Here is a 17,185-nt window from a genome sequence, read left to right on the forward strand (position 1 = left end):
ATGTGTGAGAGAGTGAGTCAGAATCACAATGCTGCTCACTTAAATATCACTGATGCTCACATAAAGAAAAATGATTTTAACTGTTAAAATGCATTGCCATAGCTTACTAACTAAACATAAATGCAATTTAACGAGTTTAGGTTTAAGTACTGCTTCAGGTAAGAGAATTTTTAACGAGCGGATAAGAGAGTTTCAAGAATGCATTTTTAAAGAGTAAAAGAGAGTGAGTACAAGTAGAGATATAAGTTACTTTCAAAACTTGAGTTTGTATTTAGTTGTATCGGCGGTTCAACAATATGATTTAAAAATTTTTGTACATTAGTTCAAGTTGAAACGGCGAGAAGATCGGTAGTATACTTTAAATAAACCTCGCATTATAGGGAACGTGTGCTTAAAGAAAAAATAAAATAAATATCTACCACCATTGTATTTTTGTATAGAAAACAAAAGACAAACAAGAATTGCTGCAGACAACTAAAAGCTGCTTTAAATATGTTTGGTAAATTTTTAATTTAGAATAAACAAATACAAAAAAAAAGTAAAAACAATTTGCAAGCGAAACTCGGTGGCAAACACTCTATGCAACCACCATTTCTAGTGGCAGCAGCAACGCCATCATCATTATTGTGAACGTCATCTGACGTGTATAACCAGCAGCAGTTTAAGTAGCATCAGACATACATATTTATTTGCAACAGTAGACAGGAAACGTATTTTAAAGTGCAGCGGTGCATGAAAAAGTGCATTCGTTAAACGTAAAAACAAAAAACAACGTCCAACAAAAAGACAAAACAAAATCAACAAACAGAAACAGTAAATTAAAATTTAATGCTTTAAAACGTGATTTAAACAAAAAAAAAATAATAATTGAAAATTCACTCCAACACACAAATTATCTCATTTCTACTCTATGGCTTAAACAAATTAGTTAAATAATTAATAAATATTTAGAATTAAGGTGAGACTTTTTTTAACTAGAAAATTGGAGTTTGTTAGATATTAAAGTTATAAACAAAAATATTTAACTTTTTTTAAATTAATTTTTTCTATGTGTATATTAATTTTTTCCTCTAAAGTAAAAAAATAAGCCAAGAGCAACCAAAACTCACATACTTAACGAAAAAATACCTTAAAACCAGTTTCGAAAACAAAAGCAATAAAATTAAAATACATATTGGAAACACACAAAAAAAAAAAAGACAGATAAAGAAGACCAAAACTCAGAAAACAAACAAAATAATCATAAAAAAAAGAAAATAATGTTCAAAGTGCGTGAAGTTCAAGGGATGATATACCTATTTTACTTTGTTAAAATGGTTCTAAAATTTTAATCCAAAAAAGTACTTTTTGATTCGTACTTACAATCTACAAGATTTAAAGATTGTTGTTGAGTATTTTAAAAATACATGTGCATATGTAGTATGCCCAGTAAAAAATAAGTTGAATCAAACAATTTATTATAATGTTACGAAATAGAAGTTTTGAAAAAAGTACCTACTTTAGTACTGATTTGTCCATTCCTGTTAAAGTTAGTTGTGGTGGCTTTTGTCATTGTGTTTGTATTTATTCTTAGCCTTTAAGCCATAGTTGCCAGATACATTGAGAGCACTATTCATAGAATTTGGTTGGTTAACTATTTAATAATGATACTTTTTTATGAAAATTCCAAACTCAAAGGTTTCACAAATCTTAACAAATGTAAACCTATTCGGTTTGTTTTAGATATTTTATATAAAACATTGTAAATCCTTTTTGCGGGAGTAAATCTTTGAAAACTAATAATTTTTCAAGTCATTTTCAAACCTCTAAACTATTTGGTAGGAGTTGTAATGAAAAATATCTTTTTGTAAATTTAAGAGAGGTATAGAACCAAAATTTAGGCCTAAATACATTTATGGATCATTTCAAATACTCTAAAATCTACAAATCTGGCAACAGTGTCTTTAAACAGATGAAAACAAAATACACAGAACAAACTCCCTGAAGTCAAGCATAAATTTACTGCCAATACCCAAACAAATACATACAAAATTTTCTAAAATTAACCAAAAAGAGAGTTTTGAAATGTTAAAGAGAAAAGTCAAACATATGTAGCTACATACTCTCTTTTTGAAGATAAGAAATAAGGAATAAATGTATAAATTTTAAATATTTATACGAAATGATGAAATTCAAATAATTTTAAATATAAAAAATAATGCTATTGACTTGTAAATTATTAATAAAACAGTCATATTGCTAAATCCAAGTGTTATTTTTTTTTTTTTTTTTGATAATTGTTTAAAACCACATTTTAGTTAAATAAATATAGTATACATTTATTCTATATTGTATCTATATTGTATTAAATAACAGCTGCTTAGAATTTTGTTATATAATTAAATTAAGCATTTAAATAAAATTTTTAAAAATTACGGGTCTACTTAATTAAAAACTTTGGAAAGTGCAATGTAAAGTTGTACGTAATCCTAACCTCTACAAATTTTATTATAATTAGTCCTTGACCTTAATCTCAAATAAATTATAATTTACTGAATAACTAGATTTAAAAATATATTTTACATTTAAACTGTCATTTTGTAAAATTTCTATAAAATAAAATATTGTGTAGATTTTAGGGTGATCGACTCGATTTTTCAACCGGTTTTAAAACCGGGTTTATCTGCTTTACCAGTGTCGGTTTTTTCTTAATGTTGATTTTTCGAATATCGAATAACCCGATTTTTTCACTTTTTAAAAACCGGTTTCGAATACTTTTATTTGCATTGTATTCAAAGATTATTTAAATGAAATTTTTAAGTAAATAATAATACCTGCCCGTCTAAATTTTAAAAATATTCGAGTCGAGGAACTAGCGTATATTTTTCTACAGCTCCTTTGGTTAAGCTTTTTTGTAAAATGGATAACTGTTTGATAAAATTTTATCAATCTTATGATTATATTCCAATTACAATAATTAATTTACGGCTGAAATTTTATGGAAGTGTTTAGGAAATTTGCATAGGCAAATTTCCTAAACAGGGCTTTTAAAATAAGCCCTTATGTTTAACAGAAGTGCCACACTTTTTTCCTAATTATGTATATTAAAGAAATAATGTAAATCAGACGACTAGATCTAAAGTTATAATCTTTTAAACTGTTAAAAATCATTTCGGGCCATGTTTTATTAATCAAATTTAAACATAAACATTAGGTTTTTCAAATTAAAATATATTTTTTTTATTTATAATGAAAAACCGGTTAACCGATTTTTTCTGAATTTGAAAAATATCAACCGGTTTTTTTTAAATGTCAACTATTCGAACTATTCGAAAACCGGGTTTTGAAAAATGTCGAATAATCGATCACCCTACTAGATTTCGGTGTGTATGTAGGTTTTTTATTTAATATTTAAAAATATAATTGAAATATCCAACAAGGCCAACAAATCACTTGTAAAAGTTGTATACAGTTTTGGATTTTGATTTAACCCAACAAAAACTTTTACAATATATATATATAGAAATTCAAATATTGTTAAAATCAACATCATAATCAGCTGATTAGCTCGAACAAAGTCATCGTTTTGAGGATTTCAATTAATGTAGAATTCAACGTTTGAACTTAATGTTAAGAAAGAGTTTATTTTTTTATCCGAATCTAAGATAGAGAGTAATGAAAAAAGTCCTTCGATATTCAAATAACTTTCAAAATTAAAATTCACACAATTTTCCTTTGTTTAAATACAGCTGGGAAATAAGTAGAAATACTTTCAACATTTTTAAGGGGAAGTACTCAATTTATTGCTGGGAAATGTAATTGTTATTGATTTTCTTGAGAAGCATTCATGTTTATTTTAAAAATAATAATAAAAAAACAGCGATAAGAATAACATAGTATTGCATTACAAATTAAAAAAAAAAAAACTGAGATTTAAATACAAGCAGGGACCTACTTTTCAAACAACATACCAGTGACGACAAAACCTCACACTAATAAAAAAAAAAAACAATGAAAGCTTAAAAAAATTATGACTAATGAAAGAAAAAAAACTGACATATGTATTTGAAGATTAAAAGAACAGTATGTAAATAAATAATTGTAACAGATCTTTTTCTGAGATATCAAATTTTTAAACAACAAATATAAATATTTTTTCTTTTTCTACTTGCAGCTTAAAAACACAACAATTTCTACAACTTCTGAGAAGTTTTTACTAACAGAGACTAAACTAAAAGAAGGATAGGATACATACATCTACTGTTTGATCTTCTTTAAATTATTTGTGATTTGTAATCTCAAACACATACCACCAAGATGGCAGTGTTTGGTATGGTTTCGGCCGTATCCGGCTTTATAAAAATACGATATTTATTGGATAAAGCGGTAATAGATAATATGGTATTTCGTTGCCATTATAGAATAACAACAGCTATATTATTTGTTTGCTGCATTATAGTAACAGCCAACAATTTAATTGGTAAGTACATTTGGACAAACAAAACTAATGCATATAAAATAATAGAAAAAACCAATTGATAATGTAATGTTAATTAATTCATTAAATAACACGAGTTCTTAAACAAATGTTAACAACACAAAAGTACAAAACACTACAACAATGTTTACTCCACCTATAGTATGGTATATGGTTACACACAGCTGTAAATAGCTTTCACCATAAATAAATTTTAGCTATTGTTAACATATTAACACTTAACCAAGTTTTTTTTTTTACATATTCTCCAGTTCAAATTGTGACCATATAATAGAAATGGTTAAACATTTTTGTTTAACACGTATAAAAATGCATTGTTATGCATTTAGCATTAGAAAAAAATTTGAATCTATATGTAAATTATTTAAATTGTATTGAATCGGTTTATTTGGCCATTTCACAAAATGTTTACAACATTTTCACAAGTACATATTTAGTTTTGAACTGTTGAACTATTTTTAACTAAAAAAATCAATATTTAAATAATTTTATGATTATAATTATTTATAAATAGAAATTTTCAACATGTAGCTGTTTAAATTTATTTTAAATAAAAAGTGCTAAATAAACGGTTTCATTCAATTTTATTGATACAGTTTTCAAAAGACATTTATTACTATGTATTTAAATTTTGTTAGTTTAGTGTGCAAATGTGCTAAGTTGGTTTTTTATAATTTTTATTTTATTTTTAAAGACAACAATCGTTCTAAAATTTGTAGTTTTTAAAAATGTCTTTAATATAAAAAATAAACAAAATTAGTTAGAATCTATTATTTCCCCTTTTGGGCTTAGATTTTGACATATGATATGACGAAATTTTTCCAATATTTTCTTACAATATTTGTTTCAAATTCAAGAAATTTATTTTACAGTTAATTATTACCTATAATAAAGATAATAAGTTACCAATTTTAAATGAACTTAAATTTTTTGATTAAAAATGGACTTAGCACATTTTTATAACAAATCCAATAGATTTTTATCTGAATGTTACATGTTTACCAGTAACAAATTTTCTATCGGTCAAGAACTACCGGGGTCAAAGTTAGACATTTTGGTCATACAGGGTTATATTCAAATGTGTGAACCTTTTCACAAAAAAAAAAATGGACTTAGCACATTTACACATAAAGTTATTATTGTAATCTATACTTTACATTAAGAAATATGGGTCAGATATTGATTGCTTTTAATTTGATCTACGATTTTGATTATTAAATGAAACGTGGATTAGTTTGTTAAAAGAATCTATAAAATTTAAATGTGCAAAATTTAGATTCTAAACCCAAACAAAATACTTTCCAATATTTCAAAATACTTTGTCACGCTTTATTTGTTTGCATATTGTGACAGTTACATTTCAAATTGTAGCGCAACAAGAAACAAATAAATTTGTAACAATCATCACTTCATATTTAACCTCAATACATCGTCAGATTGTAATTTGAATCTACCTGTAGTAATGTGTATTAAAACATTCACACTACTCGATCCGATTCCAACATAAAAACAAAAACAAAAAAACTAAAGTCAATGTCTTTTTTATTGTTTCTCTTTCGGTAAACCAAACAATTCATTTTGATGTCTGTGCTGGTTTGTGCTTAACAATCTTGGCCAGATACATTTTCTAAAAACCACAAAGCTCCCAACATTTATACAACACCAACTAAATAATGTTTAAATGAATAATAATGAAATTCCCAGTATTCTATGAAATTTCCACGAAATTTTTTATGAATCAGCGTTACAAACTGTTAAGATTTCGTTTTGGTTGGTTTTTTTTTAAGGAAAACATTAAATTTTGTAGTTTTACTAGACAGATAAATGGGATTTTAGTTTTGTTTATAGTTTTTTTTTTCGTAGGGGAAAGTGTTATTGTTTCTTTTGGTAAATATTTTGGAAAAAAATACTGGGCATAATGCCAAAAAAATAATAAAAATCTTTTATTAATCATCATTTTATGTTTGGTATATGAAATGATTTTGATATTGAAATAGTAATGAGTTGTAGTATTTTTTTATATTTTAAAAATTTCATTCAAGAATAAACCAACCAGATATACATTCATTCAATTATAGTGTTAAACAATGTGCTATTATGCCATGTTCACACGGCTAGTAGAATTACTTTATTCGCACTCTGATATTATTGCGAATTAATTTGCTTTCACGACATGTTCGTAATTCTTTTTGATAGTTTATCGTTATGTTGTTTTTTCATTCATTGTTTTGTTGTTTTTAAATTCCTAGTTCGTAAGATAATTTAAACTGAATTTCGTACAGCTGGTATAATTCGTATTTGAAATTTTATATGGTAAATCATGTAATTCAATTCGTAATTGGGGAAATAAAATCGTGAATGAGGAATCATTGCATCGCAAGTAAAGGGTATTTATTTGTTTCCATTTCAAAATGTTTGCGATCATCAAACTGTTGTAACAACTTCTGTAAACTTTTGAAATTAAGGATTTATATTTTAAAACCTAATGTCCTCCTTTCAAAATGCTATTTATATTTTCTACGTAATGATGTTTCAAATGAAAAACATAAAGTTTAAATTTTCAAAGTGTAGCAGCTAAGTTTATGACGCATGTCTCTAAAGACTCCATAATAAAACAATACACTATTTTAAACAACACATTTACAAATTGTAACTGATTGAATATTTTTTAAAAAACCAGTTTTGAATTACCCATATACTTATGGAGGAGGCAAGTAGCTATAACAAAATTTCTAAAAAATACATATAAACTTGTATCAAGAATGCATTAAAAGTCGACACTCCCAAATAAATGTTTAAAATTCTGATTGCTTATCAATAATGCATCAGTTGTTTTATTGTTTGTTTATTTAGTGTTTTTCTTCTTTTTTTTTTTAATTTGTCCAAGTTATTATTACAATGCAGACAAGGTTTTCCTCAACGATCGAACGACCAACTTATTTCTTTGTTAACTACTTTGGTTTGGTAAATGAATAATAAAAAGAAAAATGTTAACTGGAATATAAAGCCTATTAAAAGTATGGATAATGAAACCCTCTTAAACAGAGAGAGAGAAAAAAGAAGATTTGTAAATAAAATACAAAAATTCAAGAGTAAAGAAAGACACAACAAGTGTACTTTAACAAACAATAAAAAGTTTTATTTTTTAATAGTCAATCTCATACAAAAATAAAGTAACAAATAAATGGAAAAACTTTACTACAGAGTTTTTGTTTTGCTATGCCACTCCAAAAATATACATATATTGCAAATAAACAAGTACAAGTAGAAGTACTTTCAAACATAAAATGCTTCATTACAAAATATTGAGGTACTTGCAAAAAGTATCGCACAAATACAATGTACAGTGATGCATCTTTCTATTGTGAGGCAGAACACACCCACATTTGTAACATACTTTGTATGATGAGTAAAATGAACAAAAAAAAATTATATCAAACAAAAAATTTTCATTATTATTCCTTTTCTTTTATTTTGCTCAATATTATTTTTTTTAGACATTACAATACTTGTGGTATCTATTTAGAAAAAGTGCAGTCATGGTTAAATATGAAGTTAATACATGCAAGTCTTATGTTACTACTGGCTTTGAATGACGTTGATTTAGTACATTTAAACAAGGTTTCTCTTTGTGTTAACAGAAATACATATATGGTTACACTAGATGATATACACACTTAAAATTTCGATGCACTACAGCAAAGCAGAATTTCATAAAATTAAATTTTTTAAAGGAAATTTTTAAATTTATCTAAAATGGTTGTCAATTTAGAAAATATTTTGAAATTTTCTCAGCAAAGCCGACTTATAATAAAGATTAATTTTTTAAAGAAAATTTAAAAATTTATGAAAAATGGTTCTAAATTTATAAAATATTTTGAAATTTTCTTTTTTTCTTAAAAAGTTTATCATTTTAAAAAATAATAAAATTTTTACATTTTTAGAAAATTTTTTCTTATTTTCAGAGAATTTTCTAAATTTTTAAAATGTTTTTCATATTTTTTTCACTTTTAGTAATTTTTTTTTAATTTTTTGATATTTTTATATTTTTATAAAAAAATGGTTATCCATTTATAAAGCACATATTTTGATATTTTCTTAAAATTTTAGAAAATTTAATGATTTTAGAAAATTATCAAATGTTTTGAAAATTTTCTCATTTTTAGAAAATTTTGGATATTTTCTCATTTTGAGAGAATTTTGGAAATTTTCTCATTTTGAGAGAATTTTGGAAATTTTCATTATCAAAAAATATTTTATTTTTTGGCAGATTTTTTGATATTTTTAAAATTTTAGCATTTTTTTATATTTTCTAATTTTTAGAAAATTTTGGAAATTTTCTAACTTTTCGAAATTATTGATATTTTTAGATATTTTCTCATTTTTAGTAAATTTTCAGATTTTTCATTTATAACAAATTTTCACATTTTTTGTGAAATTTTCTCATTTTTAGAAAATTTTTAAAGTTTTCTCTTTTTCAGAAAATGTTTAAAGTTTTCTAACTTTCATAAAATTTTCGAAATTTTCTAAATTTTACAAAATTTTTATAGTTTTTTCATTTATAGAAAATTTTTTTTTTGTGAAATTTTATCATTTTTAGAAAATATTTTAGATAATTTGCAAAATTTTTCCGTTTTTAAAATGTTCACATTTGGTTTTTATAAAAATTTAAAAAAAGAAATTTAACAAAAATTTTATTTAGAAAAAAATTTAGTCCAGTGTAAACACTACCCAACTTTAAATGTATGTTAATGAACTTTTATACTTTTCATACATTGTCTTAGATAAAATAAACAATTATATATGGAAGATGAGCAAATGAATATGAAAAAATTAATTTAGAAAATGTAATGTAAACTGTAAAACATGGAAATTTTAATTTTTGCATTGTTTTATTAAAGGTGATCCCATTTCGTGCATTAATGATGGTTCAATACCCATGCATGTCATCAATACATTCTGCTGGATTACATACACTTTCACTATACCGGGACAACAGCACAGGCAGATTGGCACCGATGTTGCCAGTCATGGTTTGGGCAATGAGTTTGGCCAGGAGAAAAGATATCACAGCTATTATCAGTGGGTGCCTTTTGTGCTATTTTTCCAGGTGAGTTTACAGAAATAAAGGAATAATAATAAAAAAAAAACATATTTAATTCGCTTCGCTTTCTTTCCAGGGTCTCATGTTTTATATACCTCATTGGATTTGGAAAAATCTTGAGGATGGCAAAATGCGCATGATTACCGATGGCTTACGTGGCATGGTCACCATACCCGAAGATTATCGCAAAGATCGTCAACACCGCATTATTAAATATTTGATTGATAGTTTAAATTCTCATGCCGGTTATTCGTTTGCCTATTTCTTGTGTGAAGCTTTGAATTTTGTCAATGTTATTATCAATATTTTCTTGGTGGATAAATTCTTGGGTGGTGCTTTCATGACCTACGGTACTGATGTCATTAAATTCTCAAATATGGATCAGGAGAAACGTTTCGATCCAATGATTGAGATATTCCCTAGATTGACGAAATGCACCTTCCATAAGTTTGGCCCCGGTGGTTCACCACAGAGACACGACACTTTGTGTGTGTTGGCTTTGAATATTTTGAATGAGAAAATCTATATATTCTTGTGGTGAGTTCTTAAGTACGATTGAAAAAAAAAATAAGAGGTGGGCGAATGAGAAATTTGTTTTCAAAGTTCTTAAGAAAATCACTCAGATATGGAGTGTCATTTAAATATTTCGAACTAGTAATAGTTTACAATTCTAAATGGAATTAAAAATATTTTTCTAGTAAATTTATACTGCCTTATTAATAAACATTTATCAAAGGTTTATAGAACAAATTTTATATGAAAATTTGAATTATAAACCATTCATAAAAGTTTATGAATAAAGCAGATAGTCTTTTTGATTTAAGTATTTCTTAGGGCCGGTTTTATTATTCACACTAGGGTAAAAATTAATACAATTAAATACATATATTAGAACTACCAAATTTGAAATATATTTGATTAAAACAGACTTAGCACTTTTACATTCCAATTCAACGTTTTGAACAATTTTGTGATGGGTTGGAAGGACCAATTACTTTTAATAGCTTAAAATTAAATATTAATCTTTTTACAATAACTAGTTATTAATGTGATTTTACTAATTTCCTTTTTTCTTTCCTCTAGGTTCTGGTTTATCATTTTATCTATAATTTCTGGTGTTGCTTTGATTTACTCCTTTATGGTGGTTACTATGCCCACAACACGTGAAACAATACTTAAGCGTTCTTATCGTTCCGGCAGAAACAAGGAAATTGCCAGTTTGGTCAGACGTTTGGATGTAAGATTTTACATAACATTTTGCCTTTGGAAACTGATTTTTAATCCATCGCTAACTTTTCTTCATTACAGATTGGTGACTTTTTACTTTTACATTTTCTGGGACAAAATGTCAATACAAAATCCTACAATGAAATGATACAAGAATTATGCAATCTCTTGGGTAGCTCAAGGACACCTTCGGCACCATCAACACTGGAAATGAATCCCATGAATCCTATATATCCACAAGTAGTAGATACATTTGGTAAAGAGGCATTTGGCAAAGAAACCGAAACATAAATATATGTTGAATAATTTCTACCCACACAAGCATACACAACAACAAATTATTCTAAAGCAAAAAAAAAAAAACAAAAAATACAATGCAATCTTTGAAGAAAAGACATCAGAGAGTTGAAGAACGATAGAAGCAACAAATGATTTCTCATTTATTTTAAACATAATTTTACAAAAGGAAAAATTTATTAATTTTTTTAATTATATGTACTATTTTCAATAATGTGTTTTGTCCCCGTATGTTTTATATGGAAAGTGCAAGTAAAAAAAGCCCCTAAATATATATTTTGTGTCAAAATTGTTTTTAAAAAATTATATCTTTAATATATGTATGTATTTCAATGTTAAAATTTTATTATAATCCGTGCAATTTTGTTTGTATAAAACCCTTTAATGAGTGACAAAACAATATATTTTAATAATAACTAAATTAATAATACAACTTGACCACCATCAACAATATTTAAAATAGATTTTTTATAATTATTACAAAACCGCCATCACTATGATTAAGTTCTTCTATATTTTTTTTAAATCAAGTAATGTTTGCAAATTACTTGTAATATATATAATTTTTTTTTTTTTTTTTAATTTTCAATTTACTATAAATTTTAAGCAAAAAGTATATTATTATATACATATAAATATATATACAAAATTATTAAATTATAAATTTATATAAACAAAACTAAAAAAAAAGACGACAAATTTTCCATGTTCTAAATGTTAGTTAAGTAATAATTTTCTTTTTTTTATAAAATTTTAGAAATTTGTTTATAAACAAAAAGTATTGTGATTATAAAAGAAAACAAGCTACATTTTTATGCTCTTTAAATAAATATTTTACTATAATAAAATTAAAAACAATGAAATTATTTTCTGTACTTACCTATTGCCCCAGTCGATTTTTGAAACGACTGTCATTTGTAGTTCTAAAGTTTGATCTTGTGTTAAAGTTGCTCCCAATAATTCACGCCTACTTTCTAAAATCGATAGCATTACTTTACGTAATGTGTGGAATTTGTAAGTTTCTCGATCCTAAAAGAATTATTTTAAAATATTAAATGTTTGTAGGTTTAGAAAATCGAGAGAAATTGGTAATTTATACAAACCACAAATAATTTTTTCCATATTTCCGACCATTCCCTTAAGACTTGTGTACATTCGGCTACCACTGGGTCTATTTTTGATAAGTCTTTTATGTGTATATATGTTTTGGGAAATAATCCCACAGCTCGTGATTTTCGTGGACAGGTGCCGCGAAACCATTTTGGACATTCTTCTAAGATTTCCACCGAATCTCCAACATCTAATGGAAGACCAAAACGAACATCACCATGCCAATTGTGTATAGCTAAAAAATAAGAAGATTAAAATGATAATTTGGATTAAAAAGCATTTTTTAAATGCACAAACCAAAATATGTATAGTTTGTGAAATATAGCCTGAACTACTGTTTATTTGAAGGATCTACATAATTTTATTATAATTTACTTTTTAAGTCTTAATTTTAAAAAAATTTCAATGAAAACCACAATTAATTCCGAATATGTATTTGAATATTGTTCTAGATTAGGTTAGGTATGTTGGTCGCTAGTTAGCGAGTTCACTCGGAGGCCTTGTGGCCCATTGTGATACTCTTAGAATTGCCATTCCGTTATGTTGAGAGAATGGTCTCCGTAAAAACCAGCCGGTGTTTCTAATAAAACCGATCATGTTTACTAGTGACGCATCTCTGAGACAGTCCAGATCATGGAAAAGAGATCTACCAAGATAGAGTAGTCGAGTTAGTGTTGTACCGATTCTACTTTTTCTTCGTCCAAACAGCTTCTGCAGTAGCTATTATATAGGTAGCCCATATGTTCCGACATATGTCCAATACAGTGCCCAGTTATTATACCATTTAGAAGCCTAATCGAGTTCTTACTAAGAGAGAAGAGAGTCTTAGTCCAAAGCCCAGTCAACTATCAATTTTGATAGGGTCACCAGGGCAAGTGATATTTCATTTCCCCGGATGCCCTCATGTCCTAGAACCCATATCAACTTAACGTGTTGTGTCAGTTGTGCCAATAATTGAATACAATTGAGAACCCATTTCGACTCAATAACATTGGATTTAAGAGCCTTGATTGATGCAAGGCTGTCCAAGTATATATGTATAGTCGAATTTTCGGGATTTAGTTCCCAAATTCTTCTCGCGGCTGTATCGATGGCATATATTTTTGCAGGTGTCAGATAGTCGAAGAGACAGTAGAAGATTCAGTTTTTCGCAGAAGATTTCCGATCCCGTGTCCCTTTCTGTCTTTGAGCCATCAGTATAGATTGAGATCACACCGTCCCTTACGACAGTGTTCGCAACCCAATCATCCCTTGTCGGTATTCTGGACTTAAATGACCTATAGAATGTCGTTCTAATTTCAGTTCAATATTTGCTGTTTAGGTGTAGTTGATCCACATACAATTCTTTATGCATAATAAAATTTTATATCCTAAATTTTATATCTAAAGAGACTATATAGAAAACAGAATAAGTTTTAACTTTCCTAGTCGCTATATTGGACCCTCCGTCTTGATCTTTTAAATTCACGTAGGACATTCGTCTAAGACTTCGGGCTTTTCGGTATGATGATTTTATAAATTCTAGGACAGTCCGCCAAAATAAGGTTTAAGACCCCTTCGCCGAAAACCGTTCATCCTGGAATATTTTTTAAATGAATCCAAAATGCAGCATACGCCAAATGGAGCAATTCTAATCGAAACCGTTGTACCTCCTAAACAAATATTCGAATATATTTCTATTTTAAAAGTATCACGATATAGATGAACATTATGACACGAAGCTCTTAACGCTTCTTACATTTTTTTCGTGCTGGGATGTAACAGACCTCGAATTTAAATACCTTTTCAGATCTTCGAAATTATTATTCAGTCTATTGTATTGACCCTTTATTACCTTTAAAACACCCTTACAGTTTAACACCGTTAAAACTAAAATACTATTCCTCTAAGAATGGTATTAACGAATTAATTATATTTTTAACGTTTTAAAATGGTTGACAACCTTGTCTTAAACTCGTATAACATTTTCATATTTTTAATTTTGTTTGTATTTATACACGACATAATTGTTTACTAACATGAAAATATAATTATATTCCTAACAATTGATCCGGATTGATTTTTTGAAATCCGGGATTCGGGATTTTTAAATTAATCCTGATATCGGGATACCGAACTTAAACTTCGAGATTTTAAAATTACGAAATTCCCCGGGATTTATGTCCCGGTTTTAGGTATTTTATAATTCCGGGATTTCCCGTTTGGCATTCCTACTAACAAGTACATCTCATATTATGACCAGACATACATAGATACATATTTCTAGATATAATTAAAAAAACCTATTCTTCCATAAAAAAATATGACGCCACGGAATTTGATGTATTATTATAAAAGTTTTCATAAACATTTTTTTTTCGAAGACTAATTAATTTCCCAACGCAATCAATGCCAAGATCAAGGGAAATACTTAAAAAAACCAACTAAAAGTAAAAATTAACATCTTTATTGTATTTTATGTTTTTTTCTTTAATTTTCAGCAACAATAAATATTTAATCTATTAATAGTACTTGAAGACTACTTCAATTGTAACTTCAACTTGATAAAGTACGAGAAAAAAATAGAGGAAGAGGAAAAATACTTTAGAGTAAAGTACAATTGAAGTGTGGCAATCAATATACTGTGAAGGGGTTTGAGAGATTATCAATAAGAGAGTTAGTAAGAAGTTATTGTTTGATTTTTATATTGGAAAATTTAAAACAAAAGGAAACGCCACATGCCTTTTATATTGGTATCCAACAAAAAGTCCATTTGACGTTAAGGAAGAAGGATAAAATATATGTTGTGAAAAGTATGTATTATTTAATAAGTCCATTGTTTTGTGGGGTTGTGTGTGGAAATGAATTTTATGGAAAATAATAAAGTCATGAAACACAATGCAACAGTTGCAGCGTAGCTAGCTATGGAAGTTCTTTAGGAGTTATTTGGAAACAAAGATCTCCTAGTTAGATCCTCTGGTTGAAAGTTATATTAATCTGATATGCGAAAAAAACAAAGATTAATCTTAATTTGAAATAGTTTTTTCAATATTTTTTTTTAATTTTAACTGATCACTTGTCACTTTTGTATGGATTATTAGGAGGTCTAAGTTATATTATCTGGTAGCGATTTTCGAAAATGACTAACTAATAGATGATTATGTGTCTCTTCCCATTATTTAGAACACATTCGTAGAAACGCTTTAATGGATAGGACCATTAGTGTGATCCTCAGATAGTTCTTTCTATGGTCTTATCGCTTTAAGAAGACAATCGATTTTACGCAATAAGAAAGTTTACCACATTCTCAGCCTTAAGGTGAAAATCTTTTTAAATAATTTTCAAAAATTACAGTATTATTTGGTGCGCTGATTCCGAAAATGACAATAAAAAATCCTATCAACCACCAATTTTTCAAATTTTAGTCCGAATTATTCAATTGTATAATTTTACAGACGTTCAGAATATTGACCGTCTCTGCCTTCAGACTTAAACTCTAAGAGCGGGTTTTTGAGATGGTAATCAAATGCCAATTAATAATCAGATTAGTTAATCTAAAAATAAATTTAATCTTATGTTAATCCCCTTTGACGTTTTTGAGTACAAGATTAAACTTCGAAGTGTTGCCATACAAAACAACAGAAAATGTAACTGTTTGTTATCAAAACAATGCATATTTTATAAAAAAGAAGAAGACAAATGTAAATTTAATATGAAAATTAATGAAAACTTAAATTAAAAACAAAAAAATGTATTTTGAAGTGTCGATAATTTATACTAATCAATAAATAGAACATTTTAATGTTTATATTTATAAACATTTTATTAATTTTTTTGCATCAGCTGTTTACACTTTTGCATTTCGTGCTTAAGATTAAACCACCTCCACTGGGCGCTTAAACTTGCAAACAAAATTAACTAATTGAGTACTCAAAAACATCTTTCGAGGTTTAATTTTAATTTAATCGCTAATCTTTCACCTAAAGATTGGCTTTAAGAGCGGGTTTTTGAGATGGTAATCAAATGCCAATTAATAATCAGATGAGTTAATCTAAAAATAAATTTAATCTTATGTTAATCCCCTTTGATGTTTTTGAGTACAAGATTAAACTTCGAAGTGTTGCCATACAAAACAACAGAAAACTTCACTGTTTGTTATCAAAACAATGCATATTTTTAAACAAAAGAAGAAGACAATTATGAATTTAATATGAAAATTAATGAAAACTTAAATTAAAAACCAAAAAATGTATTTTGAAGTGTAAATAATTTATACTAATCAATAAATAGAACATTGAATGTTTATATTTATAAAAATTGTATTAATTTTTTTGCATCCATTGGGCGCTTAAAATTGCAAACAAAATTAACTAATTGAGTACTTAAAAACAACTTTTGAGGATTAATTTTAATTAAGTCGCTAATCTTTCACCTAAAGATTGGCCCTAAGTTTTCAGGGAAACATTCAGGTAACATTTATAACGTTAACTGGCCCTGATTGAAGGAAAACCGTATATGCCATACTTTTAAAAACGCTCTGGATTGTTATAAATTCGAATTACTCAATTATTACAGTAGTTTCGGATTAGTTCGAATAATGTGATTTGTTTAAAAAATGGCATCATACATAAAAATATTACACTTTCGAAACAATCTACGTACATAGTATATGTGTAGGCATTTAGCAGCACATGGGTTGCAGCAATATAAGAAGCAGCAGCAGTAATGCTACGACGGCATGCAATTTAATTCAAGTGTAGTGAAGCAGATAAACGTTTTCAAAGCAGTAAAATACTAAAATACAGCTTAACAATGCCACAGAATGAATACAGAGCGAGATACTACTGACTGATTGTAAATCTTTATCATAGATGAGAAGAAAACAACATTTTAGCAAGAGATGAACCAAAAGCGGGCTAGAGGGGGCTAGAAGAATGAAATAAGAGTAAAACAATGTCATAATGAATAATACAACATGTGCAAAATGCACT

General features: G+C 27.2%; 2 protein-coding genes across 5 annotated transcripts in view; one reads left to right on the top strand and one right to left on the bottom strand.

Moving 5' to 3' along the window:
• The window catches only part of LOC119603064 (dedicator of cytokinesis protein 3), a 77,030-nt gene that overhangs the window by 26,949 nt on the left and 32,896 nt on the right, over positions 1-17,185 (bottom strand). For all 3 annotated transcript variants that reach the window (XM_037954933.1, XM_037954934.1, XM_037954935.1), the window contains exons 3-4: positions 12,209-12,450; positions 11,986-12,134 (exon numbers count right to left, since the gene is read on the bottom strand). In XM_037954933.1, coding sequence (XP_037810861.1) covers positions 11,986-12,134; positions 12,209-12,450 — 391 coding nt within the window. The remainder of the gene's footprint in view (positions 1-11,985; positions 12,135-12,208; positions 12,451-17,185) is intronic.
• On the top strand, positions 321-11,208 carry LOC119603066 (innexin inx3). Of its 2 annotated transcripts, none has more exons than XM_037954937.1 (6): positions 321-499; positions 4,154-4,459; positions 9,379-9,587; positions 9,658-10,118; positions 10,665-10,818; positions 10,890-11,208. In XM_037954937.1, exons 2-6 carry the CDS (start codon positions 4,297-4,299, stop codon positions 11,097-11,099), a joined length of 1,197 nt encoding a protein of 398 aa, XP_037810865.1. In that variant the 5' UTR covers positions 321-499; positions 4,154-4,296; the 3' UTR covers positions 11,100-11,208. The 2 variants fall into 2 exon arrangements, with proteins under 2 accessions (XP_037810865.1, XP_037810867.1); XM_037954939.1 differs by having other exon boundaries at positions 321-958; positions 10,890-11,178.

This window comes from Lucilia sericata, unplaced genomic scaffold, assembly GCF_015586225.1.
Source record: "Lucilia sericata isolate MDLA Ls3-8-SP2 unplaced genomic scaffold, ASM1558622v1 Contig000272F_arrow, whole genome shotgun sequence".
NCBI lineage: Eukaryota > Metazoa > Arthropoda > Insecta > Diptera > Calliphoridae > Lucilia > Lucilia sericata.